Consider the following 16,364-nt stretch of genomic DNA (forward strand, 5'->3'; position numbering starts at 1 on the left):
ACGTGTGTTAATGGTGGCTCAGTCCCATTGAACAGCACACACACAAAAGACCTGGAAACGCAGCCATCGTCAGCGGACCTCCAACAAGATCAAATCAAATATTAAAAAACAAGACACAAGGTGGAAAAATCAACGTGAAAATGACATGTTGTTTAAGTATCTTTACTATAATTACACAGACAAAAACAATGTACAACGGCTGGATGCTTCAGGCCCACTTCGTCTCACGTCGTTACACTTGGTCGACGCGGAGCGGCCGCGTCTCACAGCACAAAATGTTTCATTGAGTACAAAACTTGAAAAGAACCAGGTCAATGAAAAACCAAAAGTACATTTACAGCGTTTTTTTTTTTTTTTTTTTTTTTTACAGGAATTCAATAAGCCGTTGTGATCACAGGGATGGTCACCCTCTTCCTTTTCAAGCACTCTGAATGAAAGCGTCGGGACGTTTAATCTTCAAGTGGATAAAACTGTTTAAATAAAACAGTTTTAAATAAATCGACCCGACGTTCTCACTTTCAATCCAAGCACACTGCTCGTCCTTTAAGAGCCTTTTCTCCCCCCCCATATACTCAATTTGACACATTCACTCGTGTTTAATCCAAACCACTGAAGTACTTTTTTTTATCAGATTAGCTAATCAACTCAAAAAGACGCAGGTGCAGGATGAAAAAAGGGTAGTGAAATTGACCTGACACTTTTCTTTGAATCCCGTTTTTTTTTTTTTTTTTTTTTTAGAGCATGTGGAACAGCTTTCAAATGTCCCCGTCGGGTTCATGTACTCTGACAAAATGAAGGCACAGACTGATGAAAACAGCACGACTGAGATTAGTCTGTATACACGCGGTTTGATAAAGGACTCGTTTTAAATGACTCGATAACTCCGGGGTCTTTCACCTGAACTGAAACTCTTCTTATGGGACATGCCGGGTGTCAGATTCACTGCACCTGCATTTAGTGCCAAATATTATAGAACCACTACGCGCCTGCTTCAGTTTGTCCTAAAAGAAGAGGCAGAAGTTAGGTTAGTAAAAATGATCTCAGGGATCTTTGAAATTAAAAAAAAAAAAAAAAAAAAAAAAGAGGAGGGGAGGGGGGGCTGCGGCCGTCTTCTTGGCCACTCTAATGTAACCTACACTGCTCCACGCTTTATGTGCGTTGTGTCTTGAATGAGAACTTGTTCCTGATGGGCGTTTCTGATGCGTGAAGCCCTCCAGTTACTTCTCTCTCTGTCCGCTCTCAGGTGTGATTGTTTGCTGCAAATCATAGCACCAAAACTCTGAGCAGCTGCTTCACCCCTTCGGAGACGGGGGCAGGGGTGGTGGTCGACGGGCGGGAGCGTCGCGCCTATGCCCGTTCTTTGCGCTTCAGTTTTGAGGACTTCTTGACGCCTCCGTTCTTGTTGAGGAGCTTCAGCACTTTCTCCTTGTGGTCGAGCACTTTCATCATGGTGTCTCTGGCTTCTGTCACCTGGTCCATCACCAGCTTACAGCGTTGCATGTTACCCTGAGGACGAATGGACACATTACTACGGCGACCGTGCTGGTAAACTGAAATGATTTGGTTGTTGTGATGGGCAGGGAGCAATGAATTAACTACCTCACAAAAGAAATCGAACGTGCAAGAGCTCTAACGCAACTGCAACAATCTTAGTTTAACTGCCAGTCAAATCAAAAGCAGCTGCTGTAACTTTTTAAACCTCTGAACTATCAACGCAAAAGGCAAAGCGACACGGATGAGAAAGATGTGGTGTACATGTGTTGTCTATTCTTCAATCAGAGGTGGAGGTGAGATTTTAACTCATCAACTTTTGATATCTAGACTTTCACCTCGTGTCAGATATAACCGTCATATAAATATTTCGTATGCTCGTATACTTGTAGTTCCAAAAGCTTTAACTGCAGCAGATATCACTTTATGGCAACGCCCTATGCTTATCCTCGTAGATCATGGGGTTGCCCAACTCATTTGGGCCCAAGTATGAGTGATGTCTATTCCTGCTCAATTTAGGAGGAGTTAACTTGTGATGTAAGGTCCTGAGTTTCCTTTGGAATCGAGTGTGATCGAGCTACAGATGAAGCCTTAGCTGAAACTTCACTGAAAACAAAAACGCCTGTGTCCATCTATTTATCCGTCCGTCTAAATACTGGGCATTGTACCGAAGAGTCGACTATGGCCACTTTAAGCAGGACGTCGACTCGTTGCAGATCACGTGACGATAACAACACGGACGCCTCCAAGAAGACAAGTGAGGAGCTCAGTGGGTCATAGCAGCAAAGTAGCAGCGGTTCAGAAATATACGGCATTTTTTTCTTTTTATCCAGGCTACATTATATTATATTATAACACACTGGGAAGTACTATTAAACACTATTGATGGTCCCGAGCTTTATAGGCTGAACACCCATGTACAGTATTCTGTTCTATTAGTTCACACTCAGTGTGTTTACATGTACGTGAAAAAACCCAGTAACAGAAGAACTTAAGTGCATGTAAACACGTTAACATGGTATTAACCCGTTGAAAAGACATATATCGCCACCTAGTGTCGAGGAGGAGGACATGCTCGCGTGAGTTATTCAACTTTCTCCGTTGCATGTAAACTGGGACAAGGACCATAGTCAGAAAGTCGAATTTTGAGCATAGCTCTGCATGTAAACACAGATTGTTGCTGTGCTTGTAGGGGATATTTTTTATCCTTGTGTCAGTTTATTCACCACGCGAGAGGCGGGATTTAGAGTAGTTTGACGAGTGACAGCTACATGTTAGAAGTGTCAGACTGACGGCGTTTATGGTGTTGACGTGGGCTACGGCCAACAGCCGGTAAGGAAACACCATTGACGAGAAACTGACGACACGATCCACATCACTGTTGCTATGCAACTGGCCAAACATCACCTTGGACACTACTTTGCAAACTACTTTTGTATATTTTCATAATGCTAATTCTGTACATTTTTTTGATTATACTGCTTATTTTTATTTTACTTTAATTTAATCTCATTTTATTTATTAAGCTATGGTGACAAAATAATTTCCCTCGTGGATCATTAAAGTTTGTCTAATTCTAATTTAAGCTTCAGGTACCTTGCGGAAAAGCCTCCATAGCAGTATGTGTTCAGGATATAGATTTCATTGTGATTTCTACTGTGTTTTTGTGTGACGTCATCAACTACTTGACTCGACTTTTACCACATTAGTCGACTTTGAAAAATTGCAAGTAGTTCACCCCTATGATATACATGGGAATGTGCCCCTGCCTTTTAAAAGTAAACGGGTTCCATTTCCATTTTGTGCATGCAGATATAAGCGCCCTGTGATAACCTTACCTGTATTAGTTCATTGATTCGGTGGAGGTCATCATCAGAGCCCGCCCTCTTCTTTGGAATCAGGCCTTCTTGGAGGGTGGAGAGACGACTGTACACATCATGCTCCAAACTCGACTGAAGTGCAAGTAACAAATTATTAAATTATTATTACGTGTGGCTGCTTTACTTGTTGTGGTAACTACAGGCAGTGAACTGCCATAGTCACACTGCAGAGATTTAATAAACGTCTAACCATAACCCTACAAGTTACAGTATCCCTAAAATTAAAATCAAACTTTTACTAAAAGAGTTCTTGCTGGATGCCAGTAAATTTTATGCTCTGCTCTTGTGTTCATATTGTAGCATCACAAACAACACATTTCTCTCTGCTTTAAAGACAAAACTAAATTATTAGACACGAATTAAATGATAATTTTGAGTAACTGCAGTAACTAGTATCACAGACATATCTGTGTGTTGGTTTGAGCTCAGCACTCACCAACTGTCTGAGTTGTGCAGCACACAGGTGAATTTTCCAGCCTTGTGCTCTGCAGGCCACCCCTCTCTGATTGGCCATATCCTGCAAGCTGCCCTTCTTCTCCTCTGAGAAAGAAAAGCAGAAATAATAATTGTTAGAAATAAAAAGTCAGTAGCTCCATAAAATGTGTGTGTTTTTGACTGAACATTGTAAACTACTGACCTTTGACCCGGATGTCGCTGTACCTCTGGAAGTGGTGGTACGCAGCCTTCCAGGGGTTACGATAGTGCCGCAACAGGGTAACAGGTGGACGAGGTCTGACTGGCACGTAACGCACTCCTTCTTCATCTTTGAGACAAAACCCAAGTGTTAAACAAAGTCACGGTTAATTATTTATTACTGAATCAACAAGTTGACACTACATACCGACATATTCCCTAGGTGGAGATTCACGCCTCTCCGCCCTGCCAGTAATGGGCCTGCCTGGAGCCTTCTCCTCATCTGTGCTGTTGGTCTCGACCATCTCACTCTCCTCAGTAGAAATAACATGCTGCTGCTTACGGGGCTTCTTCCTCGGTGAGGCCCCGGGAATCAAATCTCCCGTGGCAGGAGCGTTCAGGGTGGAGGCCTGGGTGGTGAGGGTTGGTGCTGACGACATATTCACATTAGGATCTGAGGGGACGGATACGTTTGTGTTCATGTTTCCATTTTCACACGTTCGTGAATTTCCCAGATCTCATAACAAAGATGTGGAAATGAAACTCACCTGGCTGAGAGGTGTCCATTGTCTCCACCTCTTGTTTGATTTTCACATCTGGACAAGTGGAGCTGGCCGCACAGGCTGCAGTGCTACTGGCTGCGGGCTGAGTGGGGGAGGCCACAGTGTTGGCCATTGAAGCGGGAACAGGGGGGGTCACAGCCATGGCTGCTGGCAGAGATGAGAGGACAGTGGAGGGCTGGGAGGGAGGCACAGGTCCAGGTGTGGCAAGCATGGTGGGGATGGCTTGGGCGAGGTGCTGAGCGTTAGACGACACCGCCTGCTGCTCTCCTCCCTGAGAAGGCAGCGCTTCTACTGTGGCCATGACGGGAGGGGCCACAGTCATGTGCACCTCAGCTTTGGGCTTCACACTGTGAGAGGAATCAAAAAGTGTCAGGTCGTACAGGACAGGAAGGGATGTAAACACGGATGTGACCCGTGTGACACAACTCACCCTGCTGGCCGCGGAGATCCTGCTCCTCTCACACCACCCTCCATTCTGCCGGTGCCAGGTTCACTGGGCTGGACGGGGATCAGGTTCTTACGAACACACCTGAAACACCATCACAGAGAAATGTTGTTTATATTATTTTATGTGGATCTTCCTATGCTGAATGTCCCCCTGCTGCAGAGTGACTATGCACCAGTAAAAAGCCTGGTAAGTAAGTAAGTAAGTAAGTAACAATTTTAGGGTCATTGAGTTTGAAAAATGAGAGTTAATGCTGCCGCAGTGTGTAATGATTGGCCAAATCCAGGGAAAGAGATTTGTTTTAACATCTATGCTCAGGTGACACGCTGCTAGCAGCTGTGTTGTCAACAGCAACAGAAAATCCAGAGTGAAGTTTTTCTTTATTGTGCCAGTGTCTACTCACCCTTCATTAGCGGGCTTCTTGCGGAGAATGCTGGGTCTAGGGGAGGAGACCAGTGTGGGAGCTCCCCCTACTCCTCCCTGGGTGTGCGCCTGCACCATGGTGGCTACCGGCTGGGTGGTGCTGAATGTGCTGCTGATGGGGCTGGCTACAAAGGCGTCAGCCAAAACAACCCCTGAATTGAATAAAACATGCATTAAAAACAGCCAACATCTCAAACGATTACTCATCAACACAACGTTGTTTTGTGTACAACAATATTAACGCAGCAGCTACCAGGTTTGGCTTCAGACTGTGGTTGTTGTTGTTGCTGTTGCTGTTGTTGCTGCTGCTGAGTGACTATCGGCGCCTGTTGTATTCCTTGTGTGGTGATTGGCGCGGATGTGTGCAGGCCCTGAACTCCTATTGGTGCCGGCTGAATGCCCTGTGCAGCTATAGGTGCAGGCTGGATCCCCTGGGTGCTGATTTGTGCTGATGGGATGCCAATCCGATCCACTGCCATCAGCTGCATGTGATTTAGATGGACAGTGGTGGCCACGCCCACTCCTGCCTGAGTGGGCAGCGCAGAACTCGGAGCTTGAGGAGTAACTTGGTGAGGAAAAATAAAGTTACAATGAGATCTCAGTGCTACGTTGAAAATACTTAACTGAGCACTTAAGACACAGAAAAAGTTTCTCACAATCCAAGCTTGGCATTAATTATAGACATTACTCTAAAATAATTAGAAATGCCTGCCAACAAAACAACATTGGTTAGCAGTGCTTACCAGGATACTGACGGATGGTGGGTACAGAGCTGCTGATTGGTGTGTAGGTGTGTGTCAGAGGGGAGTATGATGAAGAGTAAGCCGGCAGGAAATACTGGAACTGCACTGGCACAGGAGTCCTTGAAGACAATAACAAAGACGTTAAAACAAGATTAAACCTGATTTACAAACCAAATTGGTTAATCATTATTAGATGCGTCTCAATTACCTAATTAACTACAAGTTATTTCCTCATATTTTCTTTACTAGTCTCCACACCCATATATATGTGAACCACTGTTTCCCAGCAGTGAATGAAATCTGCTTCCATCAATATAATATTATGTCCAGTTCTACACATTTTAAATCAGTGCATCTATCTTTAGCCAGACCAGTAGGATGGCTCTGGGGATGGACAGCCCATCTGTGACTTCAGCCATTAGATTCTGAAGAGTAGTTCTGAAGCTCAGTGTGGTGTCTCCAGCATTGTCTGACTACGCCTAACATCCTGCGTATTCAAAAGCATTTAAGTGGTGGAACGTGACTTAGGGAAAGCACACATCTGTCAGTGGAAGCAACCACACGCTCAGTTACACATATGTTGAAGCCTTAACGCAGCTGAGTTAAATTCATCCACATAGATCTGTCATGGATGGGGAAATTTGCTGTGAAGACTTGCTAAAAGACTATATCGGGCTGTGAACATGTTAATTTCTGCTGTGAAGATGGATATTTTAACAGGCCTTCTTGTTGCTTGATAAGCTTCAACTTCCTAGCCAACAGTTAGTGCAGTGTCCTCCCAGAGGATGGGTTATAGTAACTTGGGCCACTCGCTGACTTTTCAACAAGGTTCCCCATCAGGTTGCCATTTTCAACTTGAATTTGAAATCACACTAAACTAAGATGGTGAATCAACGTACAAGTGCAAAAACTTTACAGGACGGTTGGGAGTGACACAGAGTGGAGCAGTGAACTCTGGACTTGCTTCAAAAAAATACCTGCAAGCTGCAGCATTTGCCAGAGGCGGTGTCGGTAATACTTTGTATTGTCAGGTCCACGGGTCAATGTATTTATAATGTTTGTGAAATGTTACTTCCAATGTCCATTTACTACAGGGTTCATATTTACTTCAATAATGACCAAACTGTGTAAGACATGTAACTTATCCGAGCATTCACGGAAAAATCTACAACCGCGTCACTGAGTCACACTAAATTCTGCTCAGTCTGCACCCGGGTATCACCTGTTTTCACTTCTAGTTTCCATGGCAGGGTTGGGAGATGACCTGTGGTAGTCGGGCTGCACGCGGGATGAAGTGTGGCTGATGGGCTGAGGAACCACTTTGGCTGTGAACACCACAGGATGGTTAGGAGAAACACTGTAGCAGCACACACTTTAAAAACAAGTGAGACAAAAAGGGCCAACTTACCAACGGGGATGGTAGAGGTGGTGCCTGTTGGAGTATGAGAGTGTGAGGGCACTGTCATGGTGACAATAGTGCTATTAGTCATTTGAGTATGTGGGACAGTGCCTGAAAATTAGGAAAACAGGAGTAGAGATAGAGCTCTGGGTGCTAACAAGATGACTGTCTAACAACGGTATTAATACAAAAATCCAATACCTATTGTGGTTGTTGATGGTACAGTGTTAGTGGCAACAATTGGTGCCACAGTTGCAGCAGCTACTGGTGTCACGGTACTGAAGATGGGCTTCTGTGTTGGACAAACACATACTCAATTTAGCCATTGCATGCGTTCATTATTCAGTATTTTTGCGGGCAGTCAAGGAGAAGCAGTAACCTGTGCCATGGTGTGAGGAGGCTGGGGCTTCTGAGCTCCAATTGCAGGAGGATGTGAGGGCAGAGTGATCCGTGTGGCAGTGTCACGGGATGTCTGGGGCCTCTGAATACTAACCGTGGGCACCGGGGTGTGAATGGTCAGCGCTGGACGGCTGAAGTTGTGAGAAAGTGTGATTACTGACCTCAACAGGTTTGGTATATACCAGAGTGAATCCTCATCACAATGCGCACACACAAGGTTGCCCCATTGACAAATCAAACAATCTGAGAGTCAAAAGTGCTCTCTGCTTATGTTACTACTGTACTCACCCATGTGCCACCTCTGCAGGGTGTGTCACTGTTGGATTAATAACTGGGGACTGAGTTCTAGTTGCTGAGATAGGGGCCACTACTGGATGCACAGGTGTAGAGGATGTTACCGGCGGGCGGGACTGTGGACAAACAAATACAATTCTATTAGACACTTTCTCTAAATATACATAATAGCCCAATTTCGTTACACTAAGGTGTGTAAAAAAAACCTGAATAGTCTGGTGGATAATGTGCTGCACTGTGGCCTGGCCGGGGCCCGCACTTGCTCCGGTGGCTGGCCGCAAGACGGTTTTAGCACTGGACATAACAGCTGCTGCAGCAGCCCCTGCAGGAGAATGAATATGTTGATTTAGTGGATGCAACAACTCAGCACGGATTGGGCATCGATAACCGGCTCTTTTAAAGAACTGATTCCAACTGGTTCAATTCACCGATATCATTAGCCTTCATGCTAATCGATTCCCCTCCTCTTTACATCCCAGTGCAGATGATGGCGGTAATGCACCTAAAAGATGATTGCCAACCGCCATAACGAAGGAAGAACAATCTTTACTCGAAGCACGTCATTCACATCACAGGGAAGATGCGATAACGTGCAACTTATGCGCCATAATTTAAAGTAAGGGCAGCAACACCACCAACATGCTGAAGCATTTGTGGACGACACACGGCATTAAATGCCAAGAGTGTCACGCGTTCTCCAGTCAACGAGGGCAGCTATCGCTAAGCCTCAGCAGAGCAGTGCTAGTGAAGATCCAGTGGCCAGTTTCCTATTTGTTTTCTTACACAAGGTCTTATCGCTTGTTTAGAAATTCCATAAAACTGCTGTTGTTTACATGAAACCATGAACGCCTACTTTTTCTAAACTAAAAATTTAATTGATAAAAGAATTGGAATGATAAGCAGAATCAATAATGGCATCGTTATCAATAAAATCCCTCCCCTACAAGTCAGTGGGAAATGGACAAGCATTTCAATGACACAAGGTGCTTTTGACATCAGACATACCTCGAGGTAAATGAGATGTGAAGGTCTGGGTGGGGGCTGCAGGGATCTGCAGCGTGGGACCACCGCCCCTAATGATCTGAATATTAGCAACGTTAACGTTGGGATGACCCTGAAACAACAAGAATACAGTCCAAGACTTTAGTACTCAACAGGAAAAAGGAACATAACAGTCATTAAGTAACAGTCAATGTTCAGTCAGTGCTCTCACCGGTGGGGCACTGATGGGTGCCACAGAAATGGACGGGGTCGAAGCTATACTACTCTCTAGGGTGACAGTGATGTGACTGGGCACCTTCGGGGGTATATGAGCCTGGTTGGAGGCTGGTGCTGGAGCAATAAGACGACTTGGGTTTGACTTCAGGACCTTAAAAAAAATGACACAAACAAACAGAGTTCTGTTTTAACTTTGGAGGGTGTTAGAATGTCATAAAAACAAAAAGTAACACATTTCTATATCAAAGTTGTTGCAGTATGACTTTCAATATTTAAATATGAAACTATCTTCACCGAGCTTAGAGTCAAAATCATTGACTAAATTGCCATAAAGGAAAATGAGTACCTGACAAAGTCCTTCCAGTTTAAGTTGCTCCAAAAAATGTTTCAGAATTGTTTACCCGATTACGTGATCATAAAAACAGTAACACTTATAAAATTGCAAAAAAAAACAAACAAACAAACAGCTTCTTCAGCAAATACTTTGCAAAGCTATGTTTTCAGTTGTAAGGTGGATTCTTCTAAACCAAATTGTTGAACAAGACTCAAGCTGCTTGGACTAACATTAAAGTTTTAAATTTTACTTTTCAATCACTGTTCCCTGCTGCTGACAAATATGGTCCACCATGTAACCTCACCTTCATCTGTGCGTCCGTGAGGCCTGCAGGCTGGCCCTGTGGGAGGTGGACTGACGAGGCAGGTACAGTCACAGGTGTGCCGGGCTGGATGGGCACGGCCTGTGGGGCAGCTTGCGGCTGGCCGTGGGTCTGTGCTTGCGGGTAGGGTCTGACCACCATCGTCTCCTGCTTGTCATCTCTGAAAGCCAAGGCGCCCCCGCCCCCGGCAGGCGGGTGAGTTTGCTGACCATGTTCAGCCTCCCGACTGCTGTCAGCATCTCCACCTGCTAAGACATAACAGTTTGCTTTTAAATGAATTAACAGGTATCTTCTCCACTGTTCGCGGAGTGTGCTGTGGGTGACTGCAATAATAAGATGGTACCTGGAGCATTTGACGGCTGATTGACAGGCACCAGGTTTCCAGCAGCAGGGATCTGAGGTGGTCCCCCGCTGGAAGCAGGCAGCCCGTGACGGGGGAATTGCTGGGAGCTCATTTTTTAACTATTTATGACCTAGAAGAGTGAGTCTGCGTTAATTCAAGTAACAAACACACAGTTAAGATACCACGAAACGTTAAACTAAGTTAATAAGAGCGATTCTTTACACTGATCATGCACCACAACAACAAAAGCCCACCACTTTAACCCTTCACAGGCAGCGCGGGGACATAAACAGGCTAATGGAGAGAATCGTAGCCGTAACCAGCTAGCACATGAGCCCGGGTCAACCAAACAGCAACAGGAAAATCGCTTTGATAAAATTTGATACAGACAAGTTCCACATACGTGTGGGAAGGACACGCGGACACGTTATGGACCTTTGTTTGACGTCTTGTGCAGTATTACCATATGAAACAAAACTGCTCGACAACTACAACTACAACCTTGCTTACCCAATATCAAGTTAACGTCCACGCACAAAAGCCGCTTTTGAACTGCCTGCATAAAAATGACCAGACTGGGTATCAGTCGTCGAAGTGAGATAATGTCCACCGTGGACCCTGGTTCTGGTTGGGGAGCCTTAAAACTAAAGGCTACCCTGTTAGCCAGCTATCTGAGCTAGCTGCGGGCTAACGCTACAATCGTTAACCCTGAAACCGCCTTCCTTTCCTTCTAAATCCACAACTTTCTGAGCAGCACAACGGCGCAAACTTCACGCCGCGTAACGAGTAAACACATTTCTTTTTGTGTGCAGACGTTACCGTGTCGCTGAGTTATTAGGCAATAGTTGCTTTGTGGATTACAATTTTTTCCATTCGTCTTTTCTTTTTTTCCAACATGTAAACCGGAAGAACGCTCAGGAAGAACCGGGCCTAGTCTGTGCTCCATTCAACCAATCAGAGACGAGGCAGCCACATAATCGACCAATCACAGACGGGAAGGCCAGATAATCCACCAATCAAAGACGGGAAGGCCAGCCAATCGGAGACGAGGCTGTTAGAAAACTGACCAATCAGAGATGGAACTACCAGATAATGGACCAATCAGAGATGAGACTACTAGATAATGGACCAATCAGAGATGGGACTACTAGATAATGGACCAATCAGAGATGAGACTACTAGATAATGGACCAATCGGAGACGGGACTGCCAGATAACCGTATATCATTGACGCCATGTAAAATCAACAAATGCAGACTATGCCGGTGACAGCCAATACACAGCGTTATAGTAAGGTTTTATAACGAAGTATTTATTAATTAGGGAAGAATAACTCATATCCTTAAAACATATTTTCAAAAGGTAGTGTACACAGAAACAGAAATAGTACAGAAATACTCTCTCCCTTCAGAGGATAATAACATTTGGCTAATATTATAAATGCATAACATGTGAGCAGCATTGATATGATCAAAATGAACAGATGCCAGGGGGGTTTTACATGGTATATCAGTCTAAGTTAAGTAGGCTTAGGTTTATTCAAGTAAAACACCACCAGACATGTTTTTGAAAAAGTTATAACTCTAAAACATTGTACACTGCGATTAATTTAAACGAGTACAATATTGCTTGTTTCTCTACCAGACTACTTCATGCTTCATTCAGCTAACTGAGTAGTCTACTGATGCAGCAGGCTGTGTGTTGACAGTCACATGCTCTTCGCCTTTCAGGTTGTCGCGGTCAGTCGAGAGATTCCCGCTTTACAGACTGAATCAAATCGAGAGCCTCCTGCTACAACCGAGTCAGAGGTGGAGCCTCCTTTAACACGACCGCTGCTGCAATAATGGGCCTCCAACACTAGAGGGCAGCAGCCAATCAGAGAAATGCATTTGGGCTTTACTGTAGGACTTTGACTTACAGATCAAGAAAGTGTAGAAGGACGGGCTTTTCAATGTTGCATTTCCACAAAAGAAAAAACGAAAAGGAATGTGGCTCAATCCACAAAACAGTAAAAGATCTTATAGGCCACACACTCAGTCTTATGTAATATTTCATCACTTGACTTTTACAGAAGATGAGGACACTCCCTGAAGCTATTCAGCAAACCAAAGAGTTTTTGTTCACATGGGACATGTAATCAATGGGGTCAACTCTGTTTTGTTGTGGAAAACATGTTCACAATGCACGGGGAAAATACAGCGTGATAACCAATAACCAAAATTGCCTGTAGGCCTTTAAGACATCTATACTTTATCCATTTTTACAGGGTGTGAATCACATCCCTGATTAAGAGACAATGCCTTTATGGAGTGTGGGCTGTAGATGATTTGAAGCCATGTTAGAAGGTGGCTCTGTTGATATAAATGTTGGTCTGTATGATTACAAGCAAACATATGAGAGTGGCCTACAATAATAAAATTAGAATAGAATAGAATAGAAAAATACATAACATAACAGCAAATTCAACACAAGAATGTAGTAACGTTGCATGACTGCAAAAGGGTGGCACCAAGGCAAAAAAAACTTCCAAGCTATGAACAGTTAACCAGGCATTTTTACATGGGAGCGTTTAAACAGTGGCGTTGTACGGTCTGATGGCTGCGGGGACAACGGACCTCCTGAACTTCTCAGTCCTACAGCGCAGTTAGAGAGGCCTCCCACTGTTGTTGCCTCTCTGCCCCTCCAGGGTGTCATAGGGGGTTGCCTGATGTTGTCCAGGATGGACTGCGCTGTGTTGCATGTGTGTCTCTCAACAATAGCCCCCAGTGAATCCAGCTTTTGCGACGGCAGATGGGCTGAATTCCTCTACGCGCTTCAAAAAACTGACATTCGCAGTTGGAGCTCATAAATGTTGAACAGCAGTTACTTTTACCGAAAGTGTCACCATGTTCATAAGGGTTGAAGACGTCTGAATAGTGTCTGTGGAAGCAGAAGGTGTTTACCACTGAGACATAGGTGAGAACGGCATTTCAGACCAATTAAAATCCGGTTACAGCACTGGAGTAAGATGCGGAGTGTAACTTTGACACCTTCAAGATCCTACGCAGAACCATAAATCTGGCTCGACCCTGTGTTCTGCCCTAACTAACAGAGATATGCACAAAGCTATTTCACTGTGCTACAATGTGTATGAGACAAATTAAGACTTCTTCTTCTAACCTCTTACCTCTCGCATGGCTGCAATTTGTGAGTCCTGTTTTTGTGCTACAAAGAAATGAGATTAATTTAGAGTTTCAGGGTTGAATTATCAGAAAGTACTAGACAAGAAACAGGAAAGAAAAACAACACTCATCTCTGCCCACGATAAAAATCTGTGAAAATTCCCAAGAATCTTAATGTCACTGACACTAATAACGTCACAGTCCTTCAGGGCTGCTTAAGCACGTCATCATTCCTGTACACCTGGGAAATAAAGGGTCATATAAACCATTCCGTCAGGCCGAGGCATGCCTACTAAATTCCCCAGCTGTGCTCATTCGCTCGTTCGCTCAGTCCGTCAGTCACTCACATACACCTGTTGGTATGTTGCTTTGAATGTGAAGCTTGTGAAGTCCTCGTGACGAACCTTCTTGGGATACTTTGGCTCGCTGGTTAAACGAATAACATTGTTATGAAAATGAAAAGTACAAAGAAGTTTTACATAATGAATTACACAGCTTCGCTCTTCAAGTCTAGCTGTCTATATCCCTATGATGACTGCCATTTATTCTGCCACTTACTCATTTGTCTACATTGTTCATTACTCATGGGGACTGTAGACTTGACTATACTAAAGATTCAGGACTAAGTGGCCTGCACCTGGGCCTGCACCTACAGTGTCTGATTTTTACCACTGACTCAGGTGCTATTGTCTTCATTTAGCCCTGAGATTAACCTCCACACTGCTTTTCTCTGCTATGCCAGACATACTTCGCTTTGACTCATCGACTCATTCCTCTGCAGCAGTGAATCTGTTTTTGGGATTGTGCAGCTGATTCACTGGGAAACACTCGGAGACCCAGACTGTAGCCAGTCAACCACAGTCAAACAAGCCACGGTCCAGTGTCTCTTGCATGTTTAATGAAAGACACGGTTTCATGCGCTGACATACAGATGGCCTCAGGCAAGAGGTGGCTGTTGTGACCGTGCTGCCTCAGTTTAATACATTAGTGAATCAAATGAGTACTAAAAAAATCACTCCAGATCCCAGATGATGGAATAATACTACATTGTTTGAGGTTATCCTTGTGGTAAATGCTTCATTGAAGGACAGACTTCAAGGCAATTTGATAAAGCGCAACAGTAGAAAGACACATTTAAACTTAACATAGATTAGGATGTAATCTAACAATGGTGCTTCACATATATATATGTGTGTATGAATCAATTCACACGAGACTTTATGAGCCTATGGAAACAAATTAGTTGAGAAAGCAACATATATATATATAGTTTTAGACTCAAAAGACGTCTCTAGGACATGAAGACTGACAACAGTCCATTAAAAGGCCATTTCAAGGCACTTTTATGCTAGTAACCCAACTTTTAAAGGAGCTTTTTTTGTTTTTCTGCAGTAAAATAGAAGGGATGTCATTTAATGCTACATGCAGTAAGACCAGGAGCTAAAGGACTAGGGTGTGATTCAAAAGTTTGAAATAAAAAAAAAATACCAACAACTGTGAAATTGCATATTAAGATCTTACATCTTTACTGTGGAGGTTCCTTTGAGTGGGTTTTTGAACAATGGACGGTACAGCTGTTTCCCAGTATCTCCAGTTTCCTGTCTTTTTGCTATGCCAAACTAACAGAGTCTTAGGTGAAGGAATCTCAGCCGACACCTCTGAACCACAGCACATGGAGAGGATGACGGGAGGGACAGAGGCAGCTGAAGAAAAAGATCGTCTCCCATCTACTCAGGCATGGGCTGCTTTGGTAAAGACCAATCAATCTTTTCCTTCACAGCTCATACGGTCACATGTTGGGCCCAACACAGACGTTCATAAAGAGGGGAACGGCAAATATCTGTCACATGGACTCACACGGAAATAATGACCTGGCCTTCGGAAACCGAGTGAGCCAAACCAAGTAGTTTCCCAAAATGTCAAACTACTCGTTTATTTACAAACACTCATTAACAGGCCACAAATCTGCCCCAGCGACATTTACTGCGCACATTGTTAGAGCTGGATAGCCGGCAGTTAGGACTGGTGTGGAGCTCTTGTCCATGCTGCCATCACACCACAGTCGAGTCCTACCTTGGTTTAACGGCCGCACAAAGTTGCAATTGACACGGGCTTAAAGATTTGCTGAATCGTCTCAGTAACAGCCCTAAATTTAGGCTGGATTTATGTGGAAACGTTAAGGGGGCGGGGGCACATTCCAAAACTGCTACAGGCAGGAAGTTTTGGAATCTCCATGGAAATCAAGGCAAAACATAGAGGTCCACAGTTATTTTTCCAAGTATTTCGCACATGCTTTTAGTAAAAAATGTGCTCAAGGACTTTGAGAAGGAGACGGATGATTTGTTGCCAAGTGTCCCCTCCATGTCTGCCAGAAGCACTGATTGCATCTCAAAGTTTATTGTGAGCAGTGCATTGCTTCAAACTGCGAAAAAACAATTAGCTGACCGTCGCTCTTACGTAAGAAACATTTGCCGTGTTGCTGGGAGTTCTAGACGAAATTGCCGTGATAAATACAAAGAGACCTGACAACAATGGCAGTAAGTCATTCAGCAGTCCAGATGTGCGTGGAATGCGTATGTGAATTCTGTGGGGGTGTTTTTTTTCTTAAATTTTTCTTCATCATCCCACAAGAATGAATCCCCCTCTGTGAAGCTGTTCAAACTCGGCACTGTCTGGATTCACATAATGCTAACCTTTCCCCTAAAGAGTCACTCTC

At 44.1% G+C, this 16,364-nt stretch overlaps 1 protein-coding gene across 8 annotated transcripts; it reads right to left on the reverse strand.

Annotated features, from left to right (window-relative positions):
• Window positions 1-146: 146 nt before the first annotated feature.
• On the reverse strand, window positions 147-11,410 carry sap130a (Sin3A-associated protein a). Of its 8 annotated transcripts, none has more exons than XM_047586823.1 (21): window positions 11,307-11,410; window positions 10,488-10,617; window positions 10,127-10,389; window positions 9,484-9,639; window positions 9,276-9,384; window positions 8,477-8,592; window positions 8,265-8,386; window positions 7,957-8,107; window positions 7,779-7,869; window positions 7,587-7,688; window positions 7,401-7,503; window positions 6,179-6,297; window positions 5,689-6,000; window positions 5,416-5,587; window positions 4,998-5,096; window positions 4,553-4,914; window positions 4,213-4,458; window positions 4,009-4,134; window positions 3,808-3,911; window positions 3,330-3,443; window positions 147-1,506 (listed from the first exon to the last, which is right to left on the reverse strand). In XM_047586823.1, the coding sequence occupies exons 2-21, from the start codon at window positions 10,597-10,599 to the stop codon at window positions 1,348-1,350; spliced, it is 3,138 nt and encodes a 1,045-aa protein (XP_047442779.1). In that variant the 5' UTR covers window positions 10,600-10,617; window positions 11,307-11,410; the 3' UTR covers window positions 147-1,347. The 8 variants fall into 8 exon arrangements, with proteins under 8 accessions (XP_047442779.1, XP_047442777.1, XP_047442778.1 ...); XM_047586821.1 differs by having other exon boundaries at window positions 10,127-10,392; XM_047586822.1 differs by lacking the exon at window positions 11,307-11,410 and adding an exon at window positions 10,998-11,300.
• Between the last annotated feature and the right edge of the window lie 4,954 nt (window positions 11,411-16,364).

This window comes from Mugil cephalus, chromosome 6, assembly GCF_022458985.1.
Source record: "Mugil cephalus isolate CIBA_MC_2020 chromosome 6, CIBA_Mcephalus_1.1, whole genome shotgun sequence".
Classification (NCBI taxonomy): domain Eukaryota; kingdom Metazoa; phylum Chordata; class Actinopteri; order Mugiliformes; family Mugilidae; genus Mugil; species Mugil cephalus.